This window comes from Strigops habroptila, chromosome 10 (assembly GCF_004027225.2).
Source record: "Strigops habroptila isolate Jane chromosome 10, bStrHab1.2.pri, whole genome shotgun sequence".
NCBI lineage: Eukaryota > Metazoa > Chordata > Aves > Psittaciformes > Psittacidae > Strigops > Strigops habroptila.
This window is the reverse complement of record NC_046359.1, coordinates 1,189,498-1,204,757: the sequence shown is the minus strand read 5'-3', so window position 1 is coordinate 1,204,757 and position 15,260 is coordinate 1,189,498. Positions and strand designations below refer to the sequence as shown.

Here is a 15,260-nt window from a genome sequence, read left to right as displayed (position 1 = left end):
GACTCAATTTTACACTTCTCATATATCTGTGCATTAACATCAACAGTTTGGGACCAAAATTGTTAATGCATTGAGCTGGAAATAACAGTCTTTAGTGTTTGTGTGTATTAACAAAGATAAACATTATTGGGCATTAAACTGTTTATTTAGACTCAAGAGACTGGGGTAACTGATAGGGTGACCCTTAGAGGGTTTCTTTTGCTCTTTCCTCTTAGGCTTGTGATGTTTTTTCTTTTCAGTAAGATGAGATTAGAAAGGGGTGTTTTTGTCCCAACCAGTATGGCTTTTCCAGTAATGGGACCTATAAACCTGTGTTCAAAACTAATTTAAGCTTCTTTATTGGTTGTTTTATGTTGACTGAATAAAAAATGTGAAGGTTCATGGCTGAATGTAAATGGACAACATGGTGAGGCTATCTGAAGAATGGAAGTGTCTCAAATCCTCTCCTGTATGCAAATTAGTGCATGAAAAGTCTAAGTATAGCACAGTGTGGTCTTCACATACTACTTAAAATGTCCTGAAGAGGTGAAAAGAGATGACAGCATGTATATATTTTTATTTTTTTTTTTTCCTCTGTAGGCCTGGAAATCCCAAATCTGCAAGACCAAATGAAAAATCCCTCCATTCCTTTACACTGTCTCTTGGTGAATTGTCCTTCCTTCTGGTGACAGTTAAAGCCCGATCCTGAGCCTTGCTGCGAGCTCTCATCTCTTTTGGAGCCACTCTCGGCGACAAAAGAAAAAAGAAAAATTCTTTTGTGTGAAACAAAGAAGCTGCTGTGACCTTGCTAATTGTTCATATTCCTGGGTAGCAGAAACACTTAAATGGTGACTTGTGTGAAGACAGACACTGTTGTTTTTCTCGTCAAGGGTATGACACAGTGAACCGTATCACCAATTACGTGAGAGTGCAGGCACTTATAACCGCTCAGACTACTCTATAAAGAGTATCCATCATTCTGGATGTTGTAGAACTGTAGGACAGGAGTCTACAAAATAAGAGGAGTTTGGGGAAAATGGCCTGTGAATTTAATCTAAACTTCCTTAAGGAATTGGAACGAGAGGCTGTTCTGGAAGTCCTGTACCGTGACCAGATGGTGAGAGAGACAGAGGAGGAAAGAATAAGGTATCTGCTGTTCCCTTATTCCTGGATTTCTGTTCCTTTTTTTCTCAGAAGCACTCCTCCTCTTCTTTGCTGTCATTCCAGACGACCTGTTAGCTAATGCCTTTTTATTCTTTGGGAGAACTAAGGATTATCCGGAGCCCCTTAGATTTACCATAATATACACTATTCTACAGTGAAGATGAGCAAATACTGTTCAGTGAATAATCTACTTACAGAATTTTACTTCTAGCCTTCATAGAAAGTTCAGTTGCTGCCTTTAGTTTGTCTATGAAGGCTAGAAGTAAAATTTTGTAAGTAGATTATGGCTTTATGGCATTCTCGTCATGTTCCTACATGTATGCCTGTAATATATATATGCCTATATAGTCGTGGTAACACAGAACATCTTCAGATCTTTGGCTGGTTTATTTAACTTATGTTGTGCCATGACTGGAATTAAGAATAATTGGATACCTGCTCATTTTGCTGAATCCATCACTGCACTACACTGTCTTGGCGGTTATTACTAGTGTCAACAGGTGTCATTGGTTTGGGAAAGGATCCTATTTAGTTATTTCACACTACGCAAGTATCTCAGTTGTGAAGGTTAAATCCTCCAGCATTTTATTTGCTTTATATTAGGGCTACAGCAAGGATTTCCTTGCAGCTTGTCTATTTTGTCACACTACAACCCTGTGTAAAACAGTGTATTTGTGTTGTGAAGTTAGAGATTTTTAGTCTCTTAAATGTAGAAACTTAAACTTTGCTTACAGCAAACATTGATGTAAGTATTACTGGACATCTTAAATGATTGTGAAAAGTAAGTACAGGGCTATAAAGGAAGTTGGAATTGGTCAGAAAATCCCTTTCAGCTGCTGATGATTTCCTAACTATTTGCTAACAGTTAAAAAACATAGATCTTGGTTACTGGTACATGTAATGAAAGCAAAGTTAATGAAAGGGAGAGGCTTTGATATTTTGGTCTGATATGGCTTTTATTTAACTTTCAGATGGTGCATTTGTTATGAATATTTTTACTTGATAGAAGATTTTATTCTTGGATAAATATGGTAAAAAAACCCATCATCAAATGACAGGAGCACTGTTTAGTCTCAGTTTTTGTATGTGAATACATAATCACTTGCATATGCAATTTCGGTACCCTGCTCTGAGGATGCACAACTGAATCCCATGAACAGAATCCCATTTGTACCAGACTATTACTCTGTTTGTATGCACAGTTGTGGTTGTATACAGAGTCACAGTGCAGAAATGCTGTGTGTAGATGCCTTCAGTAAGTACTCGAGGTCAAACTTGGAGGCATATCTCCCACTAGTAATGATATTGCACAACTAGGGTATTAGTTTGCATTTCACAAGGGGGTTTTGGTCTGTTTAATCTTGTGATCTTTTCTTTTTGTTTGCTTTTCTTACCTGGGGGATTAGGAAACTGAAACTGCAGCTGCAGCAGCTTCGGTGGAAAGGGGCAAGAAATGCAAGCCATGAGTACCAGGAGAGATCTTGTGCTCGCTGTCAGAAATCGCTTGGGTTACTGATGAACAGAGGTGCAGTGTGCAATGGGTGCAGTCATCGAGTGTGCTCTGAATGCCGTGTTTGCCTGAATCCCTGCCTTTGGAAATGTACTGTTTGTTATGCTCATGGGTAAGAAATGTTACTGGTTTGGTAGAATGAAAATGTTGGATGGAGTCCTGGTAGCAAGGAAGTCGATGAGAATTTTGTGTTAGACTTCATGTAGTCAGGATTTCGCAGATGTTCCTGTATTTTGCAAAATGAGTCCTCAGGGTAGGCCAGAAGTAGTATGACAAAGATAACAGCAAAGCACAGGAACAGTTGTTAGTTTCTGAGCTGTAGATAGAACTCCTTCCCCTGACTCAATACTAAGCCAGTACATCATAACAAGTTGCTGAAGGGGTAACTAGTACAATATACACAGGTATTGATTTTTTTTTTTTATTTAATATTCTGCATTACTACTTACAAATGCCTAAAATGCCTTAAAATCAAGCTACTGAAAGAGCAAACAGCATCCTACCTATAGTTTGCCTATCTTAACACAGAGTAAGGTTAGGTGTAAAGTGACAGACCCAGGGATTTTGTGGCCTGGACTTTGGATATTGCTGTAGCTCTCATGTTTGGAGGTTTTGCTTTCTTAAGGAGGCAAGCCCTATATGAATTTACTGTCTGCATGTTGTTGCCAATTTGAAGCAAATTTGTCAGAGGGAATGGTAATAAAGACATGAATTTCATAGGGGGAAAAGAAAAACCCAAACCCAAACTATACTGGGTAGAGAAGAAAGTTTAGTGGTGCCTGCACTGAGGAAACTTTTGCAGTGGGACTTCATCCTATAATAAGTGTCAGAAAATTCACAAGGAACAGAGCTACTATATATGCCCTAAAAATTACTAAGACATTTGTATGAGAATTTCAACCCTGAAGACTCCAGAGAATCCTCTCCTCAGTTAAAATTCTTTTTGTCTCTTTAATAATGGATGAATTCCGATTGCAGACTTCATCTAAGCCTGTTGGAGACAAAATGCAAGAGTCAAATCTGCTGAAAATTGGCTCTTGATAGAGCTGTTTGGTCTGGTGCTATTTTATACTTGTTAATCATAGCTGTCCTGATCTTGTGATCATGGTGCCTATCTATGACGCTGACAGTATTGATGTTAGTTTCCACAAAATGGAGAGAGATGGGCCATGAAGCCATCACGCCATCAGGGTTGTGGAGCTCAATGCTTCCTGGTAGCCGTCCCAAGTTCTGCTTGGGAGCATCTCTTCTATTGTTGACTTTCCCTGCTCCTCAGACTAGGCTGCAGCTGTAAGCAGTCAGCACACCAGACAGCACGAGTGCCTGGGCTGTATTATAACTTGCTTGTATGGACTAGAGTGGATCCAGGACTCCTGGCTTCAAAGTCATGTCTAGAGCAGTATGTATTGCTTTTCATAGGCAGTCCTACATAGGAAAAAGGGGGAGGAGGAGAGGAGGAACCCTTTGTTTGCAGACCCACAACAAAATTGGTAAAGGGAGTGAGCAGTCATTAGTTTTGTGGAGGATTAAGAAGTATTGTTGGATTGTTAAATAGTTACCAAATATTTGAATAAATGCACTTTGGAAAATGTTGATTTAAATTTCTCTTGCTTGTTTTTCAGAGATGTGAAAGTAAAGGCTGGCGAATGGTTCTTTGAGGAACGAGCAAAGAAATATCCAGGTGAAGGTAATCACTGACCATAAACTGCTGTGTCATGTGTAGTCCTCATCTTAGTGAAACATTGAATGTAGTCTGCCACTGTATTTAATGTTTCTTCCACTTGGTGAGAGACTTGTGAGAAATTGTCATGCAGTGCATCTGTCTATGCACTAAATAAAACATGAACACAAATTAGCAGAATGCATTTAAAAGTATAATTTATTTGGTATGAGTAATAAGAATAAGAAAATTGTTGGCCATATCAATTTGAGTTAATGAGCATGTAAGACTTCTAAGAAATACAAGGACATGAAATAAATACAGAAATGTTAAAATACGCGTGCAGGAAGGAAATGATCTTGCATCCATTGTTAAAGTTAAAACTCCAGTTGTTTTCACTGAGAATGTTCTAAAGCTTAAAGTGATGACAGAATGCAATAAAATACATATATAGCTATAAATCAACAGAAAGCTAAATGCATACTGTTGCTTTACTTTCAGCCAGCTATGCCACTGCCTTGTGTTCAATCTTTTCAGTGCAATTAAAAATACAAAGCTCTAAAAGAAATTATACGGGATGTGGATGGATTGCACTATGGGGAATGTGTTTTTCCAGCCAAGGGGCTCTTGGTCTTCGTTTTCACCTACAATGACTAATGAGGTGGAGAGGATTTCCTTCCTACTTCCCCTGAAGCACCACTTCAGATAGGCAACTATTTCACTTTGTGCTTGACTGTAGCTAAATGTTGAAGTTTTACTTCCAGTATTTGCATCACATACAGCTTAAAGAGTAGTTGGTAAAAAGGAAGGCACTGAAACATCTCTTGGGAAACTTGAATAGGAAGAAGTTTAGAAATGGAAGAATGTAGTCAGGCAAATTTTGGGTAGTAGGTGTTCACAAAAGACAATAGGTAGCATATTAAGAAACCGAACTACAGTTCCTGCAACAACAATTCATTTAAAATTTGAAAGATTTCATAGAATTCCAATCTAGCTAACATAATTTCTGATTTTTAAAATAGTAGTTTAACGGTTCTTATTGGAAAATGCTGTGTTGTTCTCAGACACTGAACCTCATACTGCAAGGTACTAACTGTCCCTCTTTCCAGTAAAATGAATTCTCACCTTGTGTTACCACAGCTTTGTGAGTACTTGAAGCATTTTGCTTAGTTAGTCTAATAGTAGTACTGTTGAAGTCACAAAGATCTAAGGACATGCAGAAGACAAGCCTGCAGAGAGAAATATGTTTGGTTTAGTTCCTTTGATTAGACCAACTGATATAATTAAAGAGGTTAAAAACGTCAAACTTTGAAACACGGCAGCCGTTGTAGTTACGTCTGTTTCAGGCCTGGAGAGACAGTGCCCTCTTTTGGTTTGAAAATATAAGACAAGTGGAGTATTCACTGGAAAATAAGTTTAACTGAAGAAATACATGTTACAATAAAGTTGTTTCTCGTGTAAAAAATTATATCGGTATGCTGCTTATTAATTTTGTGTAATTTAGCTTCTATCTAAAGAATAATCACTTTGATGAAAATATTTTTGCCTTTCCTGAATAATAAATTAAAAATCTAAGAAATCACTTAATGCTGCACTAAATCACGATACCAAATATTACTTATTAATGCTTAACAAAGCATTAAGTCTGGAGTTCTGATTGGAGTTTGGAACATCAATAAGTTGATTATTGTTTCTACCACCACCAAGGTCTACTAATTTTATGTTAGCAATATGTTATAATTAATGAGATCTTCAGCAAAGCATGGATCACATATTGTTTTCTGTATTAGGAATGAGTAGTGATTAAAGCCACCCCAGATATTTTCAGTTGGCCATTTGTTACACACATTTAGCCCTTCTTTCTGTTTGTGATCACTCAGAAGCTACATTTTTATGAGTCTTCATTGTTTGTGCCTGATGGAGCGCTTGTTCCTTGGTGTTCACCTGAGGAATGTGACATGGTCACTATTTCCCCACAGGGGTTGGCCTTGGCAAAGAGTTTTTTGCTCATGTTTGTGAGCTAGTCACGTGTTTTCATGATTGTTCAAGGTCTCTATTGGGAAAAGTGAAAAGAATTTTTTGTAAGATGGAGGAGATGACCATGTGCCTACCCGTGTACATGTTTTCAAGCTTTCCATAGTGTTTGAGTGTTATGGTTGACGTGTCCTTCGGTGCAGTAGGCCCATGCACTACCTGCCTCCTGGACCTCAGGAGGCTGAGAGTACTTACAACCTGTAGGAATGGGCTTGTTAGCACCTGTACATGGTTGTCCTCAGCATTTCTGAAGAGCTGGTCTGAACATGTCGCCTGTGAGAGGTGAGGGTGAAATTATGATGCAGTTTGTGATACAGGATACACTTGCATGTTGTTTGGCATGTATGCTGGTATGTCAGGTGGGGGTTCATTTTTTCACTCCCGACTTGCATGTGCATGAGCTCCTGTAAATACAGGCCAGCTCCTGAAAGGCACAGATTTGAAAGAGTATCATACAGCTGTTAGTAACTGCTGCTGTTGCTAGATGACCTCTGGGTGGGTTTTTAGTTTGTTTGTTTTTCTCCTTCACAGGCAGACATGAAACAGTTGGTGCAAAGCTCTTGAAATCTTATCAGAAACTGAGGTAAGGCTCATAAAAGGACAAATGGTCCTAGAACACTGAGAATCTGTGTAGGTGATATATGTTATAAACTAGCTAACAGTTTGTTTTTTATCATGAAAAAAGTTTTCAATACTTTTGGCATACAATTTAAAAAATCATAGAAAAAATGCCACTTTTGTCTGTCAGCAATACATAGAAAGGGTATAAGTATGTTTAGAGTAATATTAATCTTATTTACTTGAAGGGACATATGTTGGTTTTGTCATATCTGCTTATATTTTTACATAGCTGCTTACATCATTGTTTTTCAAATTTGCACACTATGAACAGAGGTTAAAATTATTTATGAGGTATAATAGCAACAGCATCATTGTTTGTTCAATGGGAGATACTGATAATCTGATAACTTTAGAATAAATGGTAGACAAGAAGCTCTCTGTTCAGTAAGATGTGTCCACTTACTAAGCTTAAAACAAGTAAAAAATCCAGTTTACACTGAAATATTTAGACTAGAGGACTAAGCATAACCATACTTAAGTTATTACTAGTGATATATAATGAAATAAGTCTACTTAAACTATATCGCATAAAAGAAACCCTCTTCCTTTAAAAAAAACAAAGATACAAAGAGATGGCCTCAATTTTATGATAGTTAACTGGTAAGTCATAGCCACATGAGACAGAAACTTAGAGTCAGCTAGATATGATCCTAACTAGGGCTGCATAGGACTTGCTTTTACCTAGATGTGGTAAAAGTAAAAGACAATCAAAAGGAAGTTCAGTAGCTGCTTTTCAGGCCTGTGATTGTGCTGTGGTAGCAGAATCAGTCAGATGACAGTCAGAGTTGTTTTCACAGGCTGGGGCTATTTACAACAAATGAAATGGCTGGAATGCTGTAAAGGGGCTCTAACAGCTTTGGGCCCAGACAAGGAAGCATCCTTTTAGTATTGTAAATAAAGATGGAAACATCTCTGAAACAGGGATGGGGTGTGTTACACAGGAATTGTGTTTTAACGCTCAGGACACAGATTGTAATAATGTCAACCATATAGAAGCCTAGAAAGCCTGTCCTAAGTTAAGTCTTCCTGTTTGTTTTAAATCAGTAATTCTGCCTAGAGCAGCCCAAGATTGAGAAGTCGGAAAGATAGTCATAATTCTTACAAACAGGCAATCAACCTGTGCTGCAGCTATTAAAGATACAGGATCCGAACTCAGATCTTTAGGTTGCAGGAAAGGCAGATAGTAAAAATACTGTGCATGAATGTGATTCATCTATCCATCTATTAGTATAATATATTAATTGTTGCACTGTTTATCTCTTAAATTTCTAGTAAAATTTCTGTCGTACCTCCAACTCCACCTCCTTTCACAGAATCCAGAGCAGGAAGCAATGTGACGGTAAATGTATGTATCTGCAAAATATACATATATATCCACTTGTCAGGGTGTCATTCATATGAGAAGGCCAGCCACAGAAATGCAGGAAATAGCAACTACTGCAGCATCATATTGCAATATAAATGCTGCCTTATGTTCCTTTGTAATTTTTTTTTACATGCTGCATTGGTAAGAGGAGAGAAAGGTCAGAGTCTGTCATGAGGGAAGTTTTCAGTTAGTTTTCAGTTTTTGAGGGACGTGATTGACCACGCTACTTGGCGCTGGGATACTGCGCTTGGTTTTTGGTGCCTCACTACAGGAAGTCTGTAGCTCCTGAGCTTCCCTCCATCCTGAAGGATCTCATGGTCCTATGATATTCAGTAGTGATTTATAAAGCTATCCATGTGTTACTTTCATTACTGGTGAAACACAGTAAATTTGATGGTTGCCTTTGCATTACAGTTTCTAGCGGACAGACTAGTACGACATGGCTCAGAACTCATTGAAATCACACTTTATTACTATTTCAGTTAATTTTGGACTGGGTCCTCAGGTCCTGGTTTTGAAGCCCACTGCAATTCTGTAAACATTCTAGTATGTGCTTACCTGGAGCTTGATGAAAGCTCTGATTCAGAGGCACAGGAGCATCTGTAATAGATAGGACTTTCCTACTTAAAGTATTAAATACATTACAACAAATCGGTGATGTAAATAGTTGTATTTAAGAAATTGCTGTGTGATCTGCCTACAAAGGACTTCCACTTCTATATCAAAGAGGATGGAACTGAAAAGATTATTTCCATCTTCATACATTAGAGTGACAGTCTTCAACCATGTCAACATGTGTCCTCAGATGTATTTGTCTACAGAAGTGAGCAACGGGCTGCAGCCTTACCATCTGATTGTTATATGGACTGTAGATAAGTGATCATGGAAACTTTAAAACAGCAAGTATTTTGTGATTTCTCACTCTTGGCATCTCCCATTTGCAGGAACTTGGTCAGTCTAAAAGTTTTAATAAATCTGTGGAAAACTTGTTTCTGTCTCTCACAACGCATATAAAAAGTAAGTAATTTTCATTGCTTTGTTGTTCTAGAGTAACATAGTGAAATGTTTTTTGGTCCAAACTGTTGGCCAAAGAAATAGTTATTAAAAAAGGGTATTGAGAAATGGCTGAAATGACTAATGCCAAGACTGAGCCAACCTGTAAAGTAATACAGTAAGTATAGTTCTCCTTTAGTGTTTTGCTAGTTGTTTAACAAGCTGATGATACCAACCTAGAATGCCTTTCTTGTGTAGATGTGAAAAAACTATATAATGTCATTTTTAAGTTTACTGGGTGTTCAGATGTGGTGTATTTAACTCACACTAGCACAGTGTAATAACCACTTTCTACTGTAGTGATATTCATGTTGTCTCTTTGACTTGAACCCCAACTGACCCTGTCAAAGAATCTGTCATGTAATGGAAGCGGAGTTTAATATTTTCATTTACTGGCAATTTTCAAGAGGGCTTCCTTCCTCTTTCTCAGTCTGTCTAGTTGTGAGCTTTTTTCCAGTTCATACTGCTAAGAGCCAGCCGGTCCTAACAACTCTTCCTTCATTCTGATACTTTTCATTCCTTCCATTCACTTATGCTACCTGCTGTTCTTTAGGGTACAGACTGGGTATGCACCTCTAAGGCTAACTACACTGAGGACAGCCAGCCTCTGTGAAGAACAAATTAAAGGCATCAGTGACCAAAGGCAAACAACTTCTGAGCCTTATGAAGATTACAGGGGCTTGCAGATTTGCATGTATTTGAACGGACCTTAGTGTTTTCTTACTAACTTCATCTTACACAACCCCAAACGTGGGATTAGACCTGAATAAATCTGGCTTCAGTGCCTTTCAGCCTTTACCCCTAACTCTTGTCCTAGCTTTTGTTTTGGTCTTTCCTCTAACTTCTTCCACCCATCCTAAATGCCTGGTCTTTAACTAAACAAATTTAATATTGTCTGTGTGAACACATATTAAATCTATGCGGAGACTCAGTGGCTGCCTCTCTTGAACAGAAGTGTAGTGCAGGGTGGCATAGGACACTTCATTGCCGGAAGCAGATAGCTGAAGTAGCACAGAATTGGATAAAAAGTAATTAATTCTGATTTCAATTAGTCTAAAGCCAAGTCATACCCCACAGTTACTGGTGAAGACTGTCAGGATTGCAGCAAGCTAATTTAATAGTTTACTGCTACCAAAAGAAAGGTCCTGCTCCCTCCCCATCTAACTTCTGTTTCTGGTCTTATGCTGCCATCACTTAACTTGAATTAGCATCAGTGTTTGTGGACCGTTCTGGAAACTGATTCAGTTAATTAAAAGGGCAGAACATTAGCCCAGACAAAACACATAGGTGCTTTTCTGCTGGTTTAGTGAGTTGAATAGGCTCAGGGCAGGCTATATATGTTGGAGCTGGCACAACAGAGGGTGCTGGGCTACATGGCCAGGAGCTGAGTAAGGAAGAGCAGTGGTTGCAGAGGGGAAAATGGCAGTAAGCTGTTAGCTCAGTTCAGCTGTATGTGGAACCCCACTCAAGTGCTGTCATTCTCTGTTAAGGTAGAACCTTTTAATTTGTAAGAAAATAACAGGCTGTTGCAATCACTGAAGTTAATAATTAAAAAGTATAGAAAGTCTTACAGAGAGAAAGGCTTGGGCTTCTTGGCTTAAGAAAACATCTCTTTTGGACAGCGTGGCCTCTTAATGAAACCTGGTAATGTGCTGAGAAATGCTTTTGGTCACGAGTGTATGAAGTGAGTATCTTATCTAGACAAAAAATGTCCTGGTTTGCAGAAGTATTTAATGCACCCAGCTCTTGTGTGTTGCGGTAAATAAACCTGGAGAACCTTGTTATGCCTCTGATTCTGGAACGTATGTGTGCGCATGCCTGAGAGCAGCAGGAACAAAGGATTAGCACGTGCAGCACAATGCTGCCTTGTGCAGTCTGCTCTTTATGCTGTTACCTCCTGTTCCAGCATGGTTTGGCAGCAATGGGAGGTTATAATCCAATGACTGCCATTTGGAGAATGTAAAATGAGGTGCTGGTTGTAGTTTTATTTGCAGTGCAAAATCACCCATGGCACTAGAGATGGTGTCTGCTTTACTGATACTTGGGTAGAGAAGCCAAAGGAGGAATAGATATCAAAACTGAACAATCTTTTCCTTTTTTTTTTTCCTTGGTAACCTGTTCTTTAACCTGTTCATTCTAGCAGAGTGTGAGGCAAGCTTGTGTTTCGGCTTCTCCTGCTGGTCAAGCTACTCAGATTGTATCTACTCCATTAGATCTTTCACTCCAGTCCTTTTTATGATCTCTGATTTCAGCGTGTATTTTAAAAACCTGGTTTCGTTTACAGTCAGAGATGACTTAATTGAGCCTGCCTGTAAATATGTCATGTGATGCCTTAATAGTGTGCACAGAGTACAGTAAACAGCTGAGGGCTGATAGCTGCTAAGAACAAAACTAATCCAAAGTGGCTTTAAGAATCACACTTAAGAGTGCGTTGGTTTTTTTTAATGCTGTAATGACCTATTGTCTGCTGTCTGAGGCTCCTCCACAGAGGCTCATGTTGTGAGAGAAATATTTATTTCTTCTGTATGAGTTAAACATATGATAGCTATTTCATGTACCACTTGCAAGTTATTAATTCTTCATGAGAGACTATCTAGGGTTTGCAATAAAGTGTCTGCTGCTAAGCCTGCTAGTTTTCAACTTCAGACAGAGCTGAGTGCTGTTCTTCGCTTTATGTGAAGTTCTGACTGTACCCTGAGGAATAAGAAGCAAGAAGTACTGCACTGAATGTCTAATTGTCCTATAGATCTATTTGACAATAAACTAGATGTTACTGAAGTGCTAATTCAATAAGGTACTTAAGTACGGACATAAGCTTATCCATATGAGTAATGTTATTGAAGTCAATGAGGGCTACTCATGTTCTTAAAATTATATGTGGTTTGGTACCAGAGTATGTAATAGCTCTCCCTTCATCTGTATTTTGGATACATTTCTAAATGCTTTCCAATATGCTCTGCTTTCTAATTTCCATTGTCATGTTGCTTTATGTTGTAATGATCTCGCTTTTATTCTGAACCAAACCAAACTGCTTTACAAATGAAACTATGTATAGGGACTGTAGTAGCTACTTCGGCATGGAAACTGTATTTGATAGCATGCAACAATTCCTTGCAGCAGCTATAATGATAGGAAGTGAGGAGTATAATTTCCAGTTGAAACAGCAGAGAAGATTTAAGTGGAAAAAAATATCGTTATACAAAATGAGACAAGCACTTCCCATCTGTTTCTTACTCTTAGAAGATCAATACTAAAACTGCAGGATGAAAGTTTGAAAGCTACAGAATTAGCCTATGAATCTACAGGGTTGCTTGCAATGTTTGTTATAGTGACTTCTCTCTTCATTTTCACTTCAGAAATCTCTAAGTCCCAGAATGATATGGCTGACAGACGTCTCCTAACTGCAGATCATGGGCAGAATGTGGAAAGAAGGAAGCAAAGAAGGAGCCAGTCTGACACTGCCATCAACATTACAAGCAGGGTATTCATATTATTATACACAGCCTCTAACTGTAAGGGCTGTTTCAGGAATGGAATATATTTGTAAGAATAATGACTTACACAGTGGAATTTTACTTCCATTATACATGCAGGGCTTAGCTGTATTTCACTGACCGTGGCCAGAACTCTGATTCTTCAGAAGGTTTTTGACTGAGTCTGAACACTTGATCTCAGCCCAGAGCTGAAATGTTAGACTGAGATTTTAAAAAGACTCACACACAGGGAGGGAGAGAGTGGGTCGTTTCTCTCCCAGTTGCTCACAGTCTCTCTTGAGGCTGATTGATGTCTGCTCTTTGTGATTGTTGGGCTGCCAGGAGGTGCTCTGTCTTTTGTCCTCTTCCTGCCCCTCTTGCTGCTGCCAAGCTATGACCATCATAAAACCCATCCTGACAATTTCTGAGCGCTTTTTAATTTGGCAAGGAGAAAATGTTGCCTGCTGTTAGTTGTTGGGCAACTTTCCTTTTCCTTTTGCTTTGGTTACAGTCTCTAGCTTTCAGTGTTTTCTTGAAAAAAAAGTTTGAGAAAAATCCAGTCATCTGTTTTTCCACAAATTGTGCAGGGCTGAAGATGATGTCACATATCCGCTTTAAAGTTACACTGAAGATTTTGTGTTGTACACTTTCACCTCTCAAGGGACTGGACTTTGTCCATACTCTATTTTCAATATAGTGGGTGCTTACTGAATCGCCTTGTTCTTCTGAATGAGCTAAATGTGGTCTGCTAAGTGCCTGGATTAGATGCTGAGAAAAGCTTTTGCTTTGGGCCAGACCTCATGGTAAATATTACTCACAGCTCCCTTGGTGCACACTTTTCACTTTCCTCTGAGGTGTTAGGTCTTGATAAATGGAAGAGACAGGATGACAGACCGCATGGACTAGTGGTTTGAATTGGCCCAGCGAGGTCTGTGAACTCTGAAATTAGTTCTGGTACTTTTGTACGCAATTATATTGTAAATAAAACTGGCAACAATTGTTAAGTACCAGAGTGCTGCTTTCATTGTGGCAAACCACATTTCAGTGTGACTTTATTCTACTGGCAGAGTACTGCTCTTTTAATGCGTCAAAAAATATTGCAGTTGGAGATAATATGAACTTAAGCTATGTTTCATTGAATGCTGATCACATGCAGCCTGTCATGTTTAAAAGATGGATATGGATTCTTTGGCTTGAGAAGTGCACTGGTAGGAGATTACAAATTATTTGTGTGGGTTTTTCAATTGCTCATTTAGAGACTTGGGACTTCATTTATGTCCATCCTTTGTGTTGCAGAATTTGAAAGATAGATTTCAATGGGTTTTGTGTGTCAGAGCAGTAGTTCTCTAAGTCGTGGAGCTGTTGTCTCATTCAAACCAGTTAGACTATATTTAAGTTAGAATTTTAGTTTTACTAGAATTACTCTTCATCTTTTTTTCTTGTAAATGCCACCTTTGACATTTAGAGATTTGGGTGTTTTAATATTAAGGAAGTTTTACTCATCTGTCCCTGCACTTATATGATGGCTTTTGTATCTTTACTGTGATTCTAAAAATTAGTTTTAATTTCTGTCAATGGCAGTATTGCATTATTCTTCCTTTTTTTTCATTTGTTTTCCTTCAATAAATGTAGCTGCTTACATCCTTACTAAAACTATGACTTCAGTTTAGACACAGAACCTGGTTTAAATTACAAGTGCAAAACAACTACTTGCATTTATAACAAAATATGATGTATAAATCTTACTTGCTGTGATTTCCACCACAGAAAGAATTTTCATTTTCAGAGAATACATTGAAATAGTGGGGTGTTTTTGTCTAGAAAATGTGCATTTTTCTCCAGGAATGGCTGGGAAGTAATAGCTGTAACACCCGTTTTGAATGTGTAGGGTGTAGGACTGGGGCACCACTTCAGTCTCAAAAGCATTATCTGTTTCTTAAGTAAGTTTTCCAAACACGCGATATGTTCAGAGCTTGATTCTTTCACATTAAACTTGAAAGAGGTTTTATTTAACTTCAGTAATAGTGAAAAAAACATCCCACAGCAAGAACTAGCAGCCAGTGCAAAATCTGGATTTAGGAAGTTGAATGAATAGTGTTTTCTAGGGCCTCTCTGCATCAGAATCTCCAAGCTCATTAAAGGAACAGCCTCACTGGGGGAACAAGCAGATGCATGGAAGCTTTGGAAGCTGTTTGTGGTGTGTCAGTAGCTGTGGGTTACCCTTCCTGTGACAGCAGATGCATGCTGCTGGAGACGTTAGAGCGAGGCTAGGGGAGAGTCTTGCTTTGTGACCTGATGCTAAGTTTAGCACTGTTAGTTACATTGCCTTGCTAATCACTTATGTTCTGTTTAACACAATAGAGAAGTCTTTCTGATCCAAGTAGAAGCTAAAATTTGGTG

General features: G+C 38.5%; 1 protein-coding gene across 2 annotated transcripts in view; it reads left to right on the top strand.

Annotated features, from left to right (window-relative positions):
- The window catches only part of SYTL3 (synaptotagmin like 3), a 32,053-nt gene that overhangs the window by 3,455 nt on the left and 13,338 nt on the right, over window positions 1-15,260 (top strand). Inside the window, exons 2-8 of one of the 2 annotated variants that reach the window (XM_030498974.1) lie at window positions 580-1,125; window positions 2,550-2,765; window positions 4,276-4,340; window positions 6,879-6,930; window positions 8,241-8,307; window positions 9,279-9,351; window positions 12,744-12,868. In XM_030498974.1, coding sequence (XP_030354834.1) covers window positions 1,016-1,125; window positions 2,550-2,765; window positions 4,276-4,340; window positions 6,879-6,930; window positions 8,241-8,307; window positions 9,279-9,351; window positions 12,744-12,868 — 708 coding nt within the window. In that variant the 5' untranslated portion in view covers window positions 580-1,015. Of the gene's footprint in view, window positions 1-579; window positions 1,126-2,549; window positions 2,766-4,275; window positions 4,341-6,878; window positions 6,931-8,240; window positions 8,314-9,278; window positions 9,352-12,743; window positions 12,869-15,260 lie in introns of both variants that reach the window. The other variant, XM_030498973.1, reaches the window with a different exon arrangement.